Consider the following 20,610-nt stretch of genomic DNA (forward strand, 5'->3'; position numbering starts at 1 on the left):
ACGAAATTTAAATAAAGAAATTAAACGAAATTTAAATAAAGAAAAACGAAATTTAAATAAAGAAATTAAACGAAATTTAAATAAAGATAAACGAAATTTAAATAAAGAAAAACAAAATTAAGTTAAATTAAAAAACGAGATTAATTTAGATTGATAACGGGTAAAAAGGCTAATACATTTTGTTTCTATTATTCTATTTTCCACAATGTCAAAACAACAGCTTAATCCAAAACACAAGCTCAGGCATGCACTTCGTCCATACAAACTCCGCTGTTCTGCGCTCTTGCCAGAGAAGACTTGTGCGTCGGTTCTATTTCTGGCATGCACTCGTTTTCCGCGTGGCTCGAGCCGCGCCTGAGAGACGTGTCTCACGCAGGCAGTATGCAAACTCCAACCTGTTAACATGGGAGCCGAAATAAAAACGGCCATGCCACGCAGTCAGTGTGTCGCCGGCCTTATTCAAGCGCGAATGAGAACCGTTTCGTGGGGGATCCCAGATGTGAAGAAAAAAAACAACAACAAATATTCAAATGTCAAATTTTCAAATCGAATACCAACCCACAGAACGAATATTCGGGTCCAGCCCTATAGCCTAGTTTCACGTTTAGTACATTTTGCTTACTACTTATTTAAAATAGTATAAAACTACTGTGTACATATGTAATTATAAACGTTTTCATTTTGATATTATTAATTTTACTTTACTAAAAAGATCTGAGTTCTTCCTCCACTGGTAGATATTAGAGAAATTAAGATAAAAAATATAAGAGTATTTAGAATATAGGCTAATATAATATAAAATGCAATGCAAACTAGTTTGGTTACAGCTCAAATTCTCATTCTATCATTCACCCTGCCTCCATTACATTTGTCACACAAGTGTTTAACCACCACATTTGAGTTATCATTGCAAAACGTTTATATATTTATTTTGATTATACTGTGTATTATATATATACAGTACCCATCAAAAGTTTGTACACACCAATTGGAAAGTGTGTCCAAACTTACTGTACTATAATACACATAAATAATATTGCTACTGTATTATAATACACACACAAATAATATCGGCCGATATATCGGTATCTGGCTTTTTTTATCGGTATCGGCGCCCAAAAATCCATATCGGTCGGGCTCTAGTTAAAACCGCTAAAGGCAAATGACAAAATACAACTAAAAACAATAATAAAAAATAATAAAAATGAAAAAGAATTCACAACCTTAAAGGGGTGGTTCAGGATTTTGGACATCGGACCTCATTTCCAAGTTAGCCTGGGTGTTATTTATCAGTGGAGACAGTTTTCAACATTTTTCATCCAGTCCTTCCAGTTGCATAGTTCGCCGGTGCTAGGCTAGCGTGAGTCAACGGTATCTGCTAGCCTGCCACTAAAAACAGTGTAACCCACTCCATAGTACCAAAAGCAAATAAATTGTAACGCCAGACTATCGATGTAAATGTCTGTTGAGGGAATAATGTTAGAAATCAAACTACTCTTGCATCTCAATGATCGCATTACATTTACAGGAACTAGTTTTTCAGCAACGGCGGAATTTTACTTTGCTCCGGTTAGTAGTACTGCGCCGAAAAGTAAACACAGAACACGTCTGTGTATTCCGGCTCATACATGTACGGTTCGTTGAATAACACACATTCCTCGTCTTCATCGTCTCCAAAGTCCGAAACATTGGCATGGCTTTCAAACGTGGCCATAGTCCTGTCTTGTTGATTTCTTCGTGAAATATACTCTGCTTCTGTTGTGATGAGTGTCAGCGGCAGGTAAATACACTTGTGTGATTGTCATGTGGACCGACTCTCTCGGTTGCCTAGGTAATATCACTTAATATCACTCTGCCGCTGCTGTAGACTGTGCTAATAAATACAAGGAACAAAGTATAACTATTGCAATGCGATGAAAGGGTAGTTTGATTTCTAACATTATTCTCTCAACAGACATTTACATCGATAGTCTGGCGTTATAATTTATTTGCTTTTGGTACTGTGGAGTGGGAAAAACTTTTTAATGGCAGGCTAGCAGATACCGTTGACTCGCGCTAGCCTAGCACCGGCGAACTATGCAACTGGAAGGACTGGATGAAAAATGTTGAAAACTGTCTCCACTGATAAATAACACCCAGGCTAACTTGGAAATGAGGTCCGATGTCCAAAATCCTGAACCACCCCTTTAAGGTCCTTGCGCACCGAGTCCGAAATTTTCACACGTTAAAAAATAAATACGACATACATGATTGTCAATCATGTTTACACACTGCCTCCAAAACTTTCGTCCGTCATATAAAAATTTGGATCGGGTTCGATTTTCTGTGTTTTTCGCATCAGTAGCAAGCATTTTGAATGGTGTTTTGACAATTCAGAGCCACCGAATGACGAATACGGAAAAACGCATATGAAAATTTTGGACTCAGTGTGCAAGAACCTTTGGAATTTCAGTGAAGGGATGTGACTGTCTGCTGACTACTGAAAGGGACCTCAACATAAAAAAAAAAAAGATTTTTTTTTTTGGCCAATACCGATTTTAACAAACTATTGGCCTATTTCAATACAGATACTTGTCACTTGCTCTCTGATTCGAACTTTTGTCAATAAATGTATCATGATTTAAATTGAATTGATCATGTTTTTAATTAACAGAGTAAAAAAAAAAATCATGCATTAAGGTATACTAGCTAGTTTATTAATGCATCATCAAATAATTTTTTTATTGAACATGGATTGGATACATTCAGCAGGCCTACATAAATACAACATAACAAAGATGCATATTAAATAAACAGTGCTTTTTAGGTAGGTCTAACAGTAGATTTCAGGTACATAAATCATATGTTATATATATATATATATATATATATAGTATAAATTAAATATACTGTACATGAATCTTTATTATATTTAACTTACAAAAGTTATTTAGTCAAGAGTAGTGAGAGATTTTTTGTCTTTTGTTGTTTGATTAACATCAAAACAGACAGCAGCACAGCAGGAATATTAGGCTGCTGTTACTTTAAGAGCTGCATGGATCCATGATACTGGTGCACAAGCGTTTCAACTGTTAACATTAAGTTTAAGACACAAACAGAAGGATACTTGCCAAGACGGGCATTTTGATAAAATTTTCTGTGAATTACAAGAAGTGATTTGTGCCCTGTCTTTCCGGGCACGCACTTTGGATGTGTGCGCACAAAACTTCTCACACAGTTAGTAGAACTGAGTTCTCATTCACATCTTCTTGCACTTGAATATTTAAATTCACATGGCTTAAAAACACGTGCAAAGGATAAACTGTTCCGAGCGTCGCTGATGCTGGCCCCGGGCAGTCCTTATTGTTGAGCTCTGCTGTATTTTGTACAGATTTCATTTTGTTTTAGCAAGTATTTAATTATTTTACCCAGAGAAAAACATTGGATTATGCAACAGACATTAACAATTAATTAATAAATTATTTCATTAATGAACCATCTGTTTTTTATAGCATTTTCCATGCTAGCCGATATGCCGATGGTTTTAAATTGATCAAAAATCGGCCAATAAATATTGGCGGCCATTACATCGGTGCATCTCTACTACTAAACCATTAATACAGGCTGGCAATGGTGTTTATCATGAACTACAGTTTCTGTAAAACACTACTGTTTGTTGCCTGTATGGATTCATATGCATTGACATGCATGTTTCCAGCAGAGGATGTTGCTGCGGAGCCTCTGTGAAGGGGCGGAGACTGAGCTCTGTTAATACTGTGGAGCACAGTAGGGGGGGCTGAATTTGGGATTGAGGCAGAATTAATTTAAATCTCATCAAATGGGGCTCTAGAAGCCTGCAGCACTGCACAGATGTACACCGAGTGCTATTTTTCATGACAATACTGACTAAAAGTGTTGAGTGTAATTGGTACAGATCACACCCCCTTCAAGAATTTTAGACTCAAAATGTGGGCAGTACTGACTCCTTTTGAATATTGGAATGAGGTCTCTGAGAACACAGCAAAATGTATACCTGATGCTGAACAATATATTAATCTATAAAGAGTAGCATCATAGATTATATTTCAAGGCTGTAGTAATAAGAACTAAACATTTTTTAAGAGAGAAAAAAATAGTTTGTCTAAATGAGATGGATGTAGGTGGATGTAGGTGCATGCGAGAATGAAGTAGTTTTACAGAAGGAGAATGACACAGAGCTCAGAGCAAAGTCCTTTGGGTAGGTGTCCAGGCTTTCAGTGATTTGGGGTACCAAGGGACAGGCCTTGAAAAAGCTGAACTCATGCGTTGCCATGGAAACGGCCCAGCAGCAGGTGGGAGGGATTTTCTCCACAGACATCCAGATGAGGAACGTTCCGCATTCCTATTTTTGGCCGAGTCTGTTCTTTCGGGGTGAAACCCACACTGAGAGATTGTATTCATCCTATTAATTCTAGATTTGCATACTTGTGTATTTGCTGATACATTTTTCATGAATCAGTATAAGTGGGTGCATTAATTATGCTTATTGAGTGGAAGCAAAACTAAACTTAAAAAAAAGCTAACATTGGCATCTTGTTGATACTGAGAACAGAAAAAAAATGTCTGGTTGCAATAAACGCCTAATTTCCTGACACTTTCAGCAAATAGATTAGTATGAAAATTCTTTTTTTAAATCCTTTTCAGCAAATGATTAGTAAAATGGGGTGTTTATTTTTGCGGGAAAAAGAACACTGATCGTCAACCTCATTCAGTCAGAAAAAAATATAGATTTTCTAATCGCAACCTTTTCAACCCTGTTATAATTTTTTCCCCCAGTAATAAATATGGAATAAACCAACATCAAAATTAAGCATCAATGAAATTAACAATCAATTTCAGAAAGAGTAAAAAGTAACAGTGGCTTGCTTTTGCTCAGAAGGGACTAGTATGTTTGGGACCAAAAAAATCATGCAGTAACAGGGTTGGACACAAAATATGGGATACAGCTAAATATTAAGCCTTTATGAATTAGAATTAATTTACAGATTGCTTTGATTTTGCTTTAAATTAAAGCTGCAGTCCGCAGTTTTTCCTCTTTGTCGCCATCTCTGTTTGAAATCTGCAATTGCAGTTATTCGCGGAATTATCAACTTTACGTGCGTTGTGCCTCGGCACGTCACAGCACGGATGAATCCTATGTTTTGAGGAGAATGTGCGGCTGTCAGTCGCCGCGCCGGTGTGGATACTGGCATTCGCAATGACAGATTCTACTTTTTGGAAGTATGACCAACATAAGAATTTTCACCGAAAAAACTTGTCTGAACAAGTAACATCCACTTTTGTTCTGACCAATTAAGAGGAAAAAAGCATTGCAGTAAATCACGGCGATTAAATCTATCGATCGTTTATATCATGTGCAAATTATACTTTGTTCTCAAATTGTTTGTTGTCTCAGCATTGCGTGACTACATTTAATGCAGTTCCGATATTTATCCTTGTTTTCGCATGGGCCCGGTTGCAGTCTCTTTTTTTCTGTAGCCAGTCCGAAGTCCGAAGTCTTTCCAGTTGTCACTGGTGATTGTCGTTTGAACCTTTCTGGATCCGTCATCAGATTGATAAGTTTAATTATATCAAGTGCTGCGAGAATAGGCTATAAATCTCCACCTCCAACATCCTCACACGCAATATTGCCTACTAGCCGAGACACCTTCTTTATGTGACGTAATGACGCAAAGACATGCTTGAATTTCCTATGGAAATGCACTGGAATTAAAAACATTATTACAAGCTTACCATTTTGAATCGGGCTAAGGCAAGCAGATCGTTTTGAACACTGGCTGGTTATGTACTTGCTCAAGAATTTATTTTGGATAATTTTTAACCCAAAAAAGCTACGGACTGCAGCTTTAATTTAATTTAATTTGTGATTAGGACAAAATGACAGTTGTATGATTTTAATTGTTGGATTACAGTTAAAGGCCTAAATCACTATTTGTAAAGACATTTGATGCATTTAAAACCACAAAATTTTCATTCTAGGTTAAGCTCATTTTAAATAACCTATTGTCTAACATGCAAGTTCTGTAAAAAATTTCCTCTATGTTTTGAAAAAAGCAACGGGGCACCAAACTACACCCTATTTGTGGAAATTTCCCCGTGTAGTTCCACAAAAGAGGGACTCTTTCTAAGAGGCCATAAAAGTGTCATTCAAAAGAACATGATCTGAAATCAATTGCCCATAAAAATAACACAAAACAAAGGATTTTTATGAATCACAGTGCATCGGTTTGAAACTGGCCACTATTATGCAGGGAAAACCATGTTTAATTTTGACTAAGTAACCAGAGACAGAGGGCATGACATTTCTGCTGTAAAGGCCTGACTCATCAGCAGCATACAGTGTCTTCAAAAGAAACTAAATCTCTGCAGCCAACCACTAACTTATATGGCTGCTGCCCCAGAGAGTTATGAAATACTCATGGAAAGGGTCACACTGAGGATCAAGAGATCAGGGTCATGTGTGAGCACTCAGTCTATGAGCTTCAGATGAAATACTTTGTTAAATAAAATGCTAATCCGGTAACACCGGCTGGTTAACATGACTGTGTATCTACACCACATTCGCTGGCAAATGTTTTCTTTGAGCAACATTAAACAGGTTTTAATAATTCTAAACAGCCACTATTGATCTGATGACTTGATAACATTTATACAACATTAACTGCTGCCAGTTCTGAAATGAATGGCAACATTTGTCTTCTCTGCTTTGTCTGAAATACTCCTTATAAAACAACAAAAAAGACATTTTGGCAGATTCTACGCCTCTGATATGGTCGACAACTGGTTTATCAGACTCATACCACTGGACACTGATCACTGCTGTCAGCCATCTGTGAGTTTGAGTCACAACACACAAGAGGGCTGAATAACACATCACACTAAGATCTAAAGCTCTGCATGACTCCACAATGACACCAACACAACCATTTTAGGGATGAGAAGAAAACTGGGAGGCAGAAAACTGACTGTGAATGAACTCGGGTCTCTTTTTGTTTATAGCTTTCCCCATCTGATCCAATGCATTCCAACATGCTGATGTGAACGAGAAAATGAATCACAATTGTCTTGTCATGCAATGAATGCCACAGCTGACATGAGATCTTTTTTGGAATGCACAATATATTGCTACCATATCAGTTATTAACGACTGTTATTAGAGATTGTTTTAATTGCTCTGTATCGGTCGATATATTGAATATTTATTTATACACAATCATTTCCCCCTATTATGTTTAGATTATATTGGCCATCTTCTAATGCTCAATTAAAGTTAAACTTTAAAAATATTAATAATTTATTAATTTAACACTGTTAATCTAGAAAATATCAAAACACAAATTATAATGGTGTGATGCCTAAATTCACTTGTCGGATTTTAATTGATTGATTTTTATTTTAGTATTTTGAATTTGTTTAGACAAAACACACAAGGAATGTATCGCTTATCAGGAATAAAATTATTTATCGTTTATCTGTATCAGTCATAATTTAATATCCCTAGGTCATTTGCATCTAACCAAATCACTTTGAGTTCTTTGTGCATGTGTGTGTGTATGTATGTATGTGTATTCCTGCTGTCTGTGTTTTTAATGTTAACCAAACAACAAAAGATAAGGAAATCACTTTAAATAGCTTTGAAACTTTTATAATGATTAATCTTTATTTCATTTCTATAGTAAGAATTATATGCAATGTTTATGCAAATTAAATTTCTGTACCTGAAAACCAATGTTAGACCTACCTGAAAAGCACAGTTTATTTTATTTGTATCTTTGCTCTATTGTATTTACTTTTGCTGTTGCTTGTAGTTTGATTATTTGTCCTTATTTTCTTTATATTTATGTGGGGAAAAAACATATTACAAGCAGAGAACTGAAAGATAAGTGAGACATGAGGAGTGGGTAAATTCTTCACCTTTGATGTTATCATTTTGCATTAAAATGGGCCATCTTCACTGACTAGCGATTCTCTTTTCATTGGTAAAAGCACATCCTTAGCTATGATCGGTCTATCTCAAAGTCTGAAATCCTGTAAAGGATGAAAGCTTATTTAATTACATAGTATGACTGAATTATTCAAAGCATGGTTTATCACTGCAGTACAAACATCACTGCTCAGTTTGGACTCTATATCATTGTATCATCACAAATCTTTTTAAATTAGCAACCCACCTGTCAATGATGGTCTTGCCTTTTAGAGCACAATATCTGTAAGGTCCTATGTGGCAAGTTTTCGTCCTCTGCCAACTTTTTTACCCAGCTTCTTCTCACCTGTAAAAAAAAAAAAAAAAAACAGTTTAGCTAGATCTTAGAAGTTCATCTAAATGTCATCATTTTTAAAAAGGCCTCAGAGGCACTGGTTCAAAAATAATAATCTTTCCCGAGTGACACTCCTCATGACAGATCATTTTGACTGCAGACTCTTATTTTATTTTCTCCTAACTGTAAGTTACAGGTCAGTGGATTGATATGACAGTTAACAAACATGAACATAAACTCAACATTGTCATGTCCCTGATGGAGCAACACCATCTTTCACAGTTTTTATAACAGTTTAGCTGAACTAAATATTATACAACAGCTCAGACAAGGTGAATGTAGTTCGATTCAGCCGAGGACTTCATAATGCAGTTGCATGAATCAAGCGAAGCTAGCACATGTAAATAAATAACACTCTTTAACACTCTTCTGTGTCATTTGTTAGAAATATTTATCATTCTACTCCTCAATATTATGGTCAGTACAGTTATATGCAGTCTCTCCATTACACCTCCAAAAAGCTAGGTCACGACTGTAAAAGTAGGGCAGAATATTGGCAACAGAGAGGCTTGCTCAACAGTGAGCGACTGCAAAAAGTTGAACTCTTCTCTCGTCAAGAACTGATTGTTTTATTTTCTTTAGTTCAAGTAAGAATCTGCTACGCGGAGGCACATCTGCATTGAAGCCCAGCTGCTTTCACTGCCACTCAACATGCTCGAATATGTAATCATAAACGAGAATGAGCGCAAGAAATGACATGAATATGATCATGCGTAGTGATGAATCATGATTTGTTGTACTCATTATGCAGCATTTCTAATAAGAAAACAGAGCAGGATAGTATGCCGCCTTGAACTGCAACTTCAGCTGGTAGCACACATCAGTTTTGACTCTCTCTTCCAGGACATGATTGCAGAAGGAAATTAATAGCTTTAGTAGTGATGACTAATAAATAACCTGGCTCCAATTTGAGGCCAGACTCCCTCACAAAGAGGCTCTGCTTTCAGTGGAGTCACCACCAGCACCGACAGAGAACACACAGCTTTCAAAGGAGCCCAGCCCACGGCTGTGACATCAGCGACTGTCGGCTTAGTCACCGACAGCACGAGCTACGAGGCAGAGGCAGCAGCAACCACCTCCTCAAAGACGTCAGCTCCTCACGAACGCGGGCAGCCATTTTGAATCCAGCCAGTCACCTGGCACAAACTGCATTTTGCACCGGAGCAACTCAGGCAGAGTTGTACTTTTGATGATACGTGTCACTACTTTGCAAAAGTTGTCTTAGTATTGGTTCCATGAATAAAACTTTGTAACGGGAGATGTTACCATACTACGGCCCACAAGGTGAACACAAGTCTATTTTTGCCAGGCGGAATGAGAATGTTAAGTTATTTCAAAATGGCATCAATGCAGAATAAACTTGTGATGATAATGAAAACGTATCAGAATGCCCTTCCAACGAACACATAAGAATATCCGTTTGTTTTAGTGCACATATTACAAATATTCTGTTTAGTTCTACTAAGCCAATTTCTAAAGTTAAGACAAATATCTACTCGGATTAATAAACAACATAGTGAAACATGGTGCTAATTGATCATCACATAAGTTATTTAGGACTAGTCGATAAACCAGAGCAACCAAAGTGGGTTTCTCTCATTTGACATTATGCTGTAAACTAAATAAAACATCTCTGATGATTATACTGTCCATGATATGATAGAAGCATGTGGTAAAAACAAAAGCAGTGTATTTTACACAGAGTAATGAGTTTCAGTGGAAGGAGAAATATGAGTAGCTTAGAAAAAACTATTTACATATGATGTTTGGGCCCCACAAATGTTGCTGCTAGATCTAAAGATGCAGATGCCCTTCTCTCTTCGATTTGACTTTATTCAAACTCAAGCAACCCCTCTGATAATACAGCTAGTTCTTTTTCCAATCACCCATTAAACCTTATAAATGTTCTAAAAGTGATTTTCAAGCTACATCAGACTACCTGGAAAAGTAGGAAAGACCTGCTGGTCATGAGTAAACAGCCCGGGATGACTGACAGATGGGAAATCGGTCACTGTCCATAATCTGGAATTCCATCTGACTGAACACTGAAGCAAATATCACGCGTAGGCCGCTAGTTTTACACACTTGAATCGCAATATTCGCCGAGATGGTTTAGGCTACGATACATCAATTGCATGCTATATATGAAGAATTTGAAACAACTCTGATCTGCACTTTTTTATTAGTATATTCAGCTTTCAGAAATGCACGTTTGCTCTATATAGGGTGCTGTGGCCCTCTAGTTGTGTGGATGCGACAATTTTGGGAACTATCACAGATGTGAACACAGTGCTGCAATGTGGCTCGCGTCTGATGCGTGTGCCATGCAGTATGGTCGTGGAAGGCGTCACCACTGCCTACATCATACGACACCAAGCCGAAATCAAAGTAGTTGCGTGCCATGCTCACTTCATACAAGTGCTTGAATTCACCATTCTCAGTTCGAAATAGCACTCCGACCGTGGCTTACAATGGAAATGAGGGTTTTATTGAGGCAGAACAGACTCCAATAAAAAAAATCACTTGGACCGACGTAACGCCATGTCGACATTGGTAGCCATATTTTGCTGCTTATTTCGACAGCAGAGAAGTAGACATGTTCTCGCGCCCATTACCTCTTAACTTTAACCATTCTATGAAACTTTCCGCAAGCCACACCAAATCACAGCGCTGGAAACGTTAAAACTGAGGTTATCGGGTCAGGTCGATGCGGTTATTCTGGTGCTCACTTTCTACGATATACCTTGAGCAAACAAAGTTCAGCTGAAATAAACAACTGACACCAGAAGCGCTTTACAGCACGTTTCAGTCAACTACTTATTGTGTGTATTCAAACGCGCACGCAACTTTAAGGTTTGTTTGCTATTTTTCCCAACCGACACAAATAATTCAGCCATTCTTACCTGCCTATCACCAACGGAAAACACGGGGATGTGAGGTTAATGACAGCTCGGGTCCAAAATTGCGTACTTTTCCACGTGTACGGCCAACAGAAGCGTACGATTGTAATGATTCTGCCGAATCCTAAAGACAACAGCCGAAAAAAATTGGCGATCACAGGGGGATCTACGCCAAAACCCACATGATCAACTACGTCAGCAGACGTATTTGCATACGATACAAGACGCCGTTCCATCCCGACTTTGGGAATGAATTCTTAAAAGCAAAAAGTTTGAAAATCGCCAATGACGAGCGCTGGCTTCGAGTGCAAGAGCAGCAGTTCACTTCGCCCCGTGCTTCCTTCTTTGAGATGATTAAACCACTGTTGTTTTGACGTCCCCTGCGTGAGTTTGGATCACAGGTCATTGAATATTAAGCACTCTGGCGAAGGCCAGTGGCTGAACGGTTTTCTCTCTCGTTCTCTTCTCTCTCCTCCCATCCTCGCCTCTGTCCCCTCTCTCCCGCCCTCCCTCCTCGCATCCCCTCCCACGTTTTGCCTGTAGCCTTGCTATGGTTGTGCATCAAAACAAACAGGGCAACTTCTAAAACGAGACACTTGAAGAAACTCGTGCAAGAATATCGACGTTGCTATGGAAACCTACCTTGCAGACGTTTTCTCACCCAAGTTTGTGACAGCTCGTCATACAACGAACAAAACCGAAAACACTAAAATACACTGGAAGTGGAAAATAGTAACAGACGACTTCTTTTTGGGAAAAATGCTCGAGTGTCCCGGCTTTTAAAACCTGCGCATGCAGCAGTGGGTATGAATCCTGCTGCAGAAGCTTATGAATTATTCATTAATCAGGACCGATCCGCCAGTGTTTGGGTATATTTACATACAAATAAGCAGCTGATGAATTATTAATGACCATTTTCTTGATCTTTGTTTTTTCCTGTTCATTTTAACTTATGGATACATGTTTTAGTCATGATTTAGGTAGCACACCTGCACATTTAGTTGTTGTCAATATATTTAACGCCATCTACAGGATATGCAATGTAATGTTTAATGGATTGTGGTTACACTGTAAAAGACAAAACGGAAAATGTACTTGTAATTTTCTGCCATGGACATTATCCAGGAATTTTAGAGAAATTCCCATTAACCCTAAAACACAATGCGTAGCCTAATAAAAAGAAAAAGAAAAGTATCATAACTGTAGTGCATACTACTTATGCTCTATATTTCAAGTGATAAAAGATTTATACAATTGCTTTGTGTGAGGAATATGTCCAGATTTAACTGAACAATTTTTATGATGCTTTATTGTGCCTTTTGTCATTATAAGCTTGCTCACTTATATTGAATTGGAGAACATGGTGGCGAGTAAATAATAAAAAATTAAAAAATCATTTTGGGGTGATGTATCCCTTAAATTACATCACAAAGAAGTTGTCTTCTAAAATAAAGCATCATTTTTATTTTATTTTAGAGAAAACTATAGTTAAAGTGATATAAATGAATTTAAATGAATTAAAATTATAAAAACAAAAATCACTCAGTAGAGGTACATCACTGTAAATTGAACATTTCATTGTGAAATATCTTTCATTCTTTTTTGAAATTTAAAATAAATAACACACACACACACACACACACACACACACACACACACACACACACACACACACATGAACTTGGCTCTCATGAATGTTTGTATTGATTTGATGCTAGGTAAAGTCCGTCCCCCAGGAGACAAACTGATCGAGAACAGACTTTGCCCTGCACAACTCACAACAGGAAGCAGAGTGGTGACACTAAAAGGTAAGTGGCAGTTTTAATGTAAAAAAATAATTTGAACAATATCATAATGCCACATTTGTGTATTAGATGGAAATTGTAACAATTTTACATAAAGAGAATTTGGCACCCTAAATTTTTAAATCTTAGTCATATGTCATTAGATAAAAATGTTGGCATATATGCCTCTTTGTCTATGTGGATTACATCTATTATTAAAGCATCAGTTTCAGAGTTTGTTATATTTACTCTCGATTTTCTAAATTAAGTGTGTCTATATATACACTTAGGTTTGTTGAAAGACACAATATGAACACAGAGCAGTCTCCCCCTCCGTACAACCCCAATTACCCTCCGCAATATCCCAATGCAACGCAGCACAATGCTGGGCAGCCCACCGCTGGCATGATGCCCCCCGTTGTTGTAAATGTCAATATGGGGATTCCAGACAGCGCACCCCCAGAGTACACCCTGGGCTTTGAGAACGAGAACTGCTTTTCAGATGCAGCCATAAGAAGAGGTCAGCTGTGCTCTCTTGAAATTACTTCCGTCTCTTGGTTATGTTAATACATAAAAACATAATATGCTCAATGTTTCTTGATGTGCTAAATTAGAATTGTGTTTTTTGTGATTTTTTTGTGTCATGTCTACAAATGTGCTTCATGTAGGTTTCATAAGAAAAGTGTACTTGACACTTATGGTTCAACTATTAATAACTGTTGGAATCATCTGTGCTTTTCTTTATTGGTAAGTAGACTGGTATTTATTTTGCCACACCTACTTCAATTAATTTCAAATTCAAAGAACAGATAATGAAGTGTACTTAAGTGTTACTTAATAGGCTTGAGCATTTTAGACTTGCATTTTAAAATATAATAAAAATAGTATGGCCCCAAACTTTTTGGACAGTAGTTGTGTGTTTATTATTAATACACTAGTGCCTTTTTCTTATAGGGAGACACTCAGTGACTGGGTAAGAGGCACATACTGGTTTACCTACACTATGATGTGAGCACTTCTCTTTTGTGTGTTCTGCATGTCCTAAATAATATGCATAAATTGTGTTTAACTGAATATGTTACACTGACTTCTTTTGTTTGGTTAAATTTCACAAGGGGTGTAACATTTGCTTTAATCATTGTGCTCATCTGTTGTGGTGATATCCGTCGGAAAGTTCCCTTAAACTTCATCTTCCTAGTGCTCTTTGTAAGTAAATCACAGAACAACTGTAGTATTTAATTGTGGTGAGCAAATGGAATCATTTTGTAAATGCTAAGTGCTGTTTTCTCACACAGACAATTGCAGAGGGCCTTCTCCTTGGATCAGTTGTAGTGTGAGTGAAAAGCATCATTGAAACTGATTTAAATGCACTTCAATTACTCCAAGAAATTGAACTTCAACAATTGAACAATTTAGTTACACAGCCAGTGTTATAGTAAGAAACCGACATATCTTTTCAGGTACTATTCGGCAGAGGCAGTGCTCTGGGCAGTGGGTGCAACTGCTTTGGTGTCTCTTGCAATGAGTTTGTTTTCATTGCAGTCTAAAGTATGTACATTCATTACAAAACTGCAGTGACATCAGACCATATGTACTGTATTACTAAGTTTCATAATTAAAATGAACGATTTGTTAAGTTATAAAAAGTATGTAAACCTGTCTTTGCTTGTTTTTAGTGGGATTTCACAGCTGCTTCAGGAAGCATATGGGCAATGGGCTGGACGCTGTTTTCATTTGCATTGCTTTGTGCAATTCTGAGATCGCAGGTAAATCCTCAAATTCCTTCTCTTATCAAAAATGTTTACTTGTTTATATTCATTCATGCAAACTTTCATATTCCACAGTATTTGTACATCCTTTATGCATCGTTGGGAACTTTGGTCTTCTCTGTGGTAAATACACTTCTTTCTTGCTTTGTACGGTGCAGCTTTGTGTGTAAAGATTAATAATCCTTATGGGGGACGTGATGAGTCAGTCACTGGACGTATAGTGTGTGCAATGAAGCTGGCACAGTATTAATATTATGTTCTGCCAACAATCAGTTATTGTCGTAATAATACCACTTTACTGCTGTCATTATCTTACTGTCTCTCCCTTTCATTATCTTTATGTAGTACCTGGTGATGGACACGCAGCTCATACTGGGTGGAAAGCACAAATACAGCATCAGTCCAGAAGAGTACATCTTTGCTGCTCTGAACTTGTACCTTGATATTATCACAATTTTCTTATTATTGCTTCAGTTAATTGGACTTTGTCGTTGATGTGGTTTATAATCATCATGATTTCTGTCCCACTCGACACCTGTCTCACATAGGCTCTGGGTTTTGAGACACAATATTACCCTCTTTTTTTTTTTAACATGACTCCATTGTGTCTCTGTACCATATTAGAAATTAATTATTGAATTTAGAACAGTAAATCAGTAAAATAGCAAACAGTTTAATAATAAAATAGTTAAATTAAAATAGTTAATAGCTATTAAATTAAGTAAAATAGATATTGCATAGTTGTGAGTTATTTTAGAAGTAAATGAAGGGCAGTGTGATGTACATTACATGGGTTTTGAGACATTCTTACCCCCATTTTTTATAAACATGACTCCATCGTGTCTGTAACGTTGTAATAAATGTTCACTGTCATGTCACTGTACTTTAAGTTAAATTCATTCAAGTGTCTACTGTTATCCATTTGATATGATTTTTAATAATTTGAGAACACTAAAAATCCTAGAACAAATGCTATTTTAAGGGAGTGGCAAATCTTACCCTGCTATCCCCAATTATATATTTATAAATTAACTAATTCTTAATAATATAATATAATTTAAATAAGTAAAATGGCTAACTGTTTAATAATAAAATAGCTATTGAATTAAGTAAAATAGATATTACATAGCTGTGACCGAGTTATTTTCAAAGTAAAAGAAGGGCAATGTCATGTAGCCTACATGCCATGGTATGGGTTTTGAGAGATATTCATGACTCCATCGTGTCTAATATGTTGTAATAGATGTTCACTGTCATGTACTTTAAGTTAAATTCATTAAAGTGTCTACTGTTATCCATTTGATATGATTTTTAATCATTTAAGAACACTAAAAATGCTAGAACAAATGCTATTTAAGGGGGGTGACACATCTTACCCCTCTCCCCAATGAATTAATTCTTATTAAGTGTAAATAGCAACAATTGCAAAAACAGAAAAAGTTTCTCTGTACATAAATATGAATGTCTTTTGTACCATGAATTAATATGAATTCATTTCCATCAATTGCATACCACAGAAACACCTCTAGGCAACAGAAGTGGTTGCGCTTTTGCTTATGTCCTCTATTCTATTACTTTTATTATGCTCTACGAAATATTGCCGGAAGTTGATTAAATCGTCACATAACAAAAGTGTCATGGCGGAGTTAGAAGAAAACGCTGGTGATAAGGAGAAATCGTTGGCAAAAAACAGTAGAACTAGGGACGGCGAAAACATGAAAACAAATATTCACAAGCCCTGTTCCCAGGGCAAACAAGACACCTCCACCGCTGTTACCACCACAGAGTACTGCGAAAAATTACAAGAGTGGATGTGGCAGTACTACTACAGCTATATGAACTGGCAGAGCTGGATAGCCATGTCTGCGTTTTCCTTCCCACCGTGTTTCCCAACACAAGGAACAAATGAAACGCCTGGAGCGACGACATGGGGTACAGATATGCCTAATGGAGACCTTCGGAATTGGTTTAGCAGCCCGTTTGGTTTTCCTGCTGCAGGTGCGAACGCGGCGGGTGCTCCTGCTGACGCGAGCGGACAGAGTTCTCGAGCTCCTGCCACAGCGCCTGCGCAGCTGCCGCCACAACAACAACCACAGCAACCCAATGGAAATGCTCAACAGCCTGGTAATTATACATAATAATGAATACATCCTTTATTAACTCTCTTTGTTGTTAAAACTGCCAGCTGCAATATTATATTCATCGCTAGCGTTGGATTTGACGGCTCAGTTCTTTGTGTAGATGTAAACGAGCCTTCTTGGACTGTTTAGTTTATGCATGTGATTGAGTGTCTACGTTAAAATGAAAGAATATTTCTTTAACATGGTATTCCAGACTCTTAGAAATATGATTTTCTCAACCTTAGGTGCTCAAAGTCTATTATTATGGCTTAATTATGTAAAAACTGACATTAACAGGGTGTCTAATTGGGAAAGTTAGCTGAAATTTGTTCAGTGATGCATTGACATTTACATGAATGTGTTGGTTACCAGCTTTTTTTTTAAATGCCTATTTCTGTAGTTTTATCTAACAGGATAGAATGTTTTATAGTGAAACAAAACCTATGAAATGATCACCAATTAGGCTACATTAAAAATTCATATGAAAATGTTTTGTTTGAGACATTGTTATTGGAGAAAGGGGAGATGAAGAAACACCATTTCTTCCTTATAATAGCCAGTTTTATGTTAAGTTTGTGCATGGATCTATGAGACATGGCAAAAGTGGAATTTTATGCTCATATTAAAGTAGTGAAATCACCCCTATGTTCACTTAATTGTTATTAAAGGAAACTAATATTGTTTACGTCTTTAAAAAAAAGTGAGTTTAATATTATGTCTAATATATTAAGACATATAAAATTGTACCTCGTAATTAGAATGATTCAGTTTACAAAAGCGGTTCATGTTTGTATTATTTTTTGTCTAGGTAGGGAATATTATATCCCCTCTCCTCTGCAAAGGTTCTTGGCGGAAATGGTGGATTTCTTCATTCTTTTCTTCATTAAAGCCACAATTATCCTTAGTATTGTGCACTTGAGTGGAATGAAGTGAGTCTGGAATCTTTTATTTATATTTTTTTACATATCACTCATGCTGATTTTCATTAAACCAAAGCATTGCCCATTTAAAATCTAATTTTAGGGACATCTCAAAGTTTGCCATGCACTTCATAGTAGAGGAGATTGATGAGGACACGTCAATGGAGGAATTGCAGAAGATGATGCTTGTGGCTCTAGTATACAGGATATTAGTTTGCTTTTACGAGGTTAGTTCAAACAATTGAATTAATCTGCCGAAATAATTCATGAAGACCTGTATAACTGTTTTTGATTGTTTTCAGATCATATGTATTTGGGGAGCTGGTGGGGCGACACCAGGGAAGTTTCTCATTGGCTTACGAGTGGTCACATGTGACAGCTCCGTTCTGGTTCAGCCAAACCGAGTTCTTGTGGTACCAGCGACAAACGTCACGCTTTCTGCGTCAGTGCTGCTGTTAATGTCACTCTTTGTCATTTTTTTTTAAATTAGACTTTTTTCCAAAATTTCTATTGAAACTTCTTGTTTTATGATTTTCTTGTAGGTCTACGGTGAGAGCGTTAAACAAGAACTTCTCCATCGCTTTCTTTTTTCCGGCATTCATCACACTCCTTTTCTTTCAGCACAACAGGACTGTGTATGACATTGTGGCTGGCACCATTGTGGTCAAGAGAAACAGGCTTAGATGACTTTGTCATTGAAGTCATTATCAACCCGACTTTGTAATGCAAAAACAAGCTCAAAGGAGAGCAAACCAGCTGCAGTAAAACATACTGAACTGAACTAAAGCTATTGGCCTCTGGAAGAACTGACACTTTAAGAGCTGAACACGGTATTTCCAGTATTTCTCCCCCATCTCCTCTGGACATGAATTGCTTTCTCAGAAGTATTTTTAGTCATCTCTGTTGACATCTTTGAATATATTTTCTTGTGCCAAAATAAGATAATTTATAAATGTGCTGCCACATAATACTTGAACTTCCTCTGGTACATGCATTTCATGCCTATCTCTCTCTCTCTCTCTCTCTCTCTCTCTCTCTCTCTCTCTCTCTCTCTCTCTCTCTCTCTCTCTCTCTTTGTTAATGTATGTGGAATATTGATTGGAATATTTACTTCGAATATTCTTTGACTAATGGAAACTGAGCAGGAATTAACTTATTTCTCCAAATGCAATATAGTTTGGTTATAGATCCTAATTTACTCGCTGCATTTGTATTTCAGATGAATGTTTTGTTCCTAATTACTTCTCTATTTTATGGCCTTTAAATGTTTGAAAATGCCGGAAAAACATTTTATTTGTATAGCTGAGCTGTTTTGTGTACTGTAATTTTCACTGCATGCCTTTGTCAGCTCTATTCTGCACTATCCTGAGCTGCTGAGTTGATTATTTCAACTTTAAATAGCCTCATACTAAATCAGTTGTTAGTGTGTTATTCATTTTCGAGTGTATAGATATGGCCAAATCGAAATAATTCACTTATGTCCCAGAGAAAGCCTTCTGTGTTGTCTCTGTTTATGGATTGACTGTTTATACCAATTACAATCTTTTTAATAGACATGTTATATGAAGGGTTTTACAGCACATGAAAAAGGTATTCATCTTCTTAAATCACATTTACATACAGTATGTATGAAAAAATCGAGCATTTATGCAAGAATATAAATTTAATTTCCTAAGAGTCGGCTATAAAAAGCTCTAATCATTAACACTTTCATATGTACATTTTTAAAGTAGTGATTCCAAAGAAGCCACATAGTCAGTGTTTGAATTACACAAAAATGGCAAAATGATAATATAGTGCATTTGGTGAATATGGACAAACTGTCAGCAAATATCTTTTATTTTGTTTTGTTTTTCATAGAGCTGCAAAATATAAAAAGTCTGAGCAGTGCTGATCTTTATATGTGCTGACATAAAGATAACCAACAAAGATAGTTATATTTTTGTCTTTATATTTTTATTGGCCGATAACATATTTAAAAAATGTATACTCTACTAAACATTTAAAATATATATATATATATATATATCAATACTCAATATGGTACTAATAAAGTGGGCATTCTTATTTAAATAGGTTAAAAAAAGCTAAAATATCTCACTTTGGTATTAGATTACATTAATTGAAGCTGGGCGATTACCATTTGTATTGTATTCGTCACATCCTTGAACTGAAGACAGATAATGTGTATAAAAAAGAAGAATGCACAGTCTTGCATGGAGGAAGGATTTGTGGTATCTGGTACCTCATCAGTTGAAATGAGTCACCAGTAGATGGAGTGGGAGAGCTGCTGACTTACCATGTAAACTGCCTGTGGATTCTAAACGTGTCAAATAGTGAAGTAATCATCTCTCATGGTATGGCTTTGTTAAGTTGCTTGAATTTCTAGCCATGGTAAAATACACTGTATAGGAACAGCTGTGAATTTGTGTACACTATATCACTGTGCAACTCCCATAGCGTTTCGTTATTTTTGTTGCATAGAAACAACAAATTCTTCTAGAATTCCTCTTAAAGGGATAGTTCACCCAAAAAGGAAAATTCTGTAATCATTTACACACATTCACGTCGTTCCCAACCTCTAGGATTTTCTTGCTGTATGTGTAACATACAAATATATTTTTATATTTTGAAAATCAATAATGTAGGTGCAAAATCGATTTAGCTTTGTTGTCATTTACTCACCCTTATGTCATTACAAACCTTTATGACTTTCGTTATTCTGTGGAACAAAGCAGGATATTGTGAAAAAAGAAAGAAGAAAGAAAGGTTTGGAACAGC

General features: G+C 36.6%; 3 protein-coding genes across 4 annotated transcripts in view; 2 read left to right on the forward strand and 1 right to left on the reverse strand.

Annotated features, from left to right (window-relative positions):
• zhx2a (zinc fingers and homeoboxes 2a) overlaps positions 1-11,725 on the reverse strand; it is a 17,403-nt gene extending 5,678 nt beyond the window's left edge. Inside the window, exons 1-2 of the mRNA XM_081388760.1 lie at positions 11,240-11,725; positions 8,190-8,288 (exon numbers count right to left, since the gene is read on the reverse strand). The gene's annotated coding sequence lies outside the window, so the exon portion shown is untranslated. The remainder of the gene's footprint in view (positions 1-8,189; positions 8,289-11,239) is intronic.
• Positions 11,726-12,988: 1,263 nt separating this feature from the next.
• Positions 12,989-16,090, forward strand: LOC308703855 (protein lifeguard 1). The gene is made up of 10 exons (XM_081387834.1): positions 12,989-13,044; positions 13,311-13,540; positions 13,689-13,767; positions 13,975-14,028; positions 14,136-14,226; positions 14,316-14,353; positions 14,481-14,568; positions 14,697-14,786; positions 14,865-14,912; positions 15,135-16,090. The coding sequence occupies exons 2-10, from the start codon at positions 13,330-13,332 to the stop codon at positions 15,282-15,284; spliced, it is 849 nt and encodes a 282-aa protein (XP_081243960.1). The 5' UTR covers positions 12,989-13,044; positions 13,311-13,329; the 3' UTR covers positions 15,285-16,090.
• Positions 16,091-16,302: 212 nt separating this feature from the next.
• On the forward strand, positions 16,303-19,245 carry fam8a1b (family with sequence similarity 8 member A1b). Of its 2 annotated transcripts, none has more exons than XM_081388712.1 (5): positions 16,303-16,913; positions 17,718-17,838; positions 17,933-18,056; positions 18,132-18,271; positions 18,372-19,245. In XM_081388712.1, the coding sequence occupies exons 1-5, from the start codon at positions 16,346-16,348 to the stop codon at positions 18,514-18,516; spliced, it is 1,098 nt and encodes a 365-aa protein (XP_081244838.1). In that variant the 5' UTR covers positions 16,303-16,345; the 3' UTR covers positions 18,517-19,245. The 2 variants fall into 2 exon arrangements, with proteins under 2 accessions (XP_081244838.1, XP_081244839.1); XM_081388713.1 differs by having other exon boundaries at positions 16,380-16,913; positions 18,132-18,275; positions 18,451-19,245.
• Positions 19,246-20,610: the final 1,365 nt, after the last annotated feature.

Source organism: Scardinius erythrophthalmus (assembly GCF_964197995.2).
Source record: "Scardinius erythrophthalmus genome assembly, chromosome: 16".
NCBI lineage: Eukaryota > Metazoa > Chordata > Actinopteri > Cypriniformes > Leuciscidae > Scardinius > Scardinius erythrophthalmus.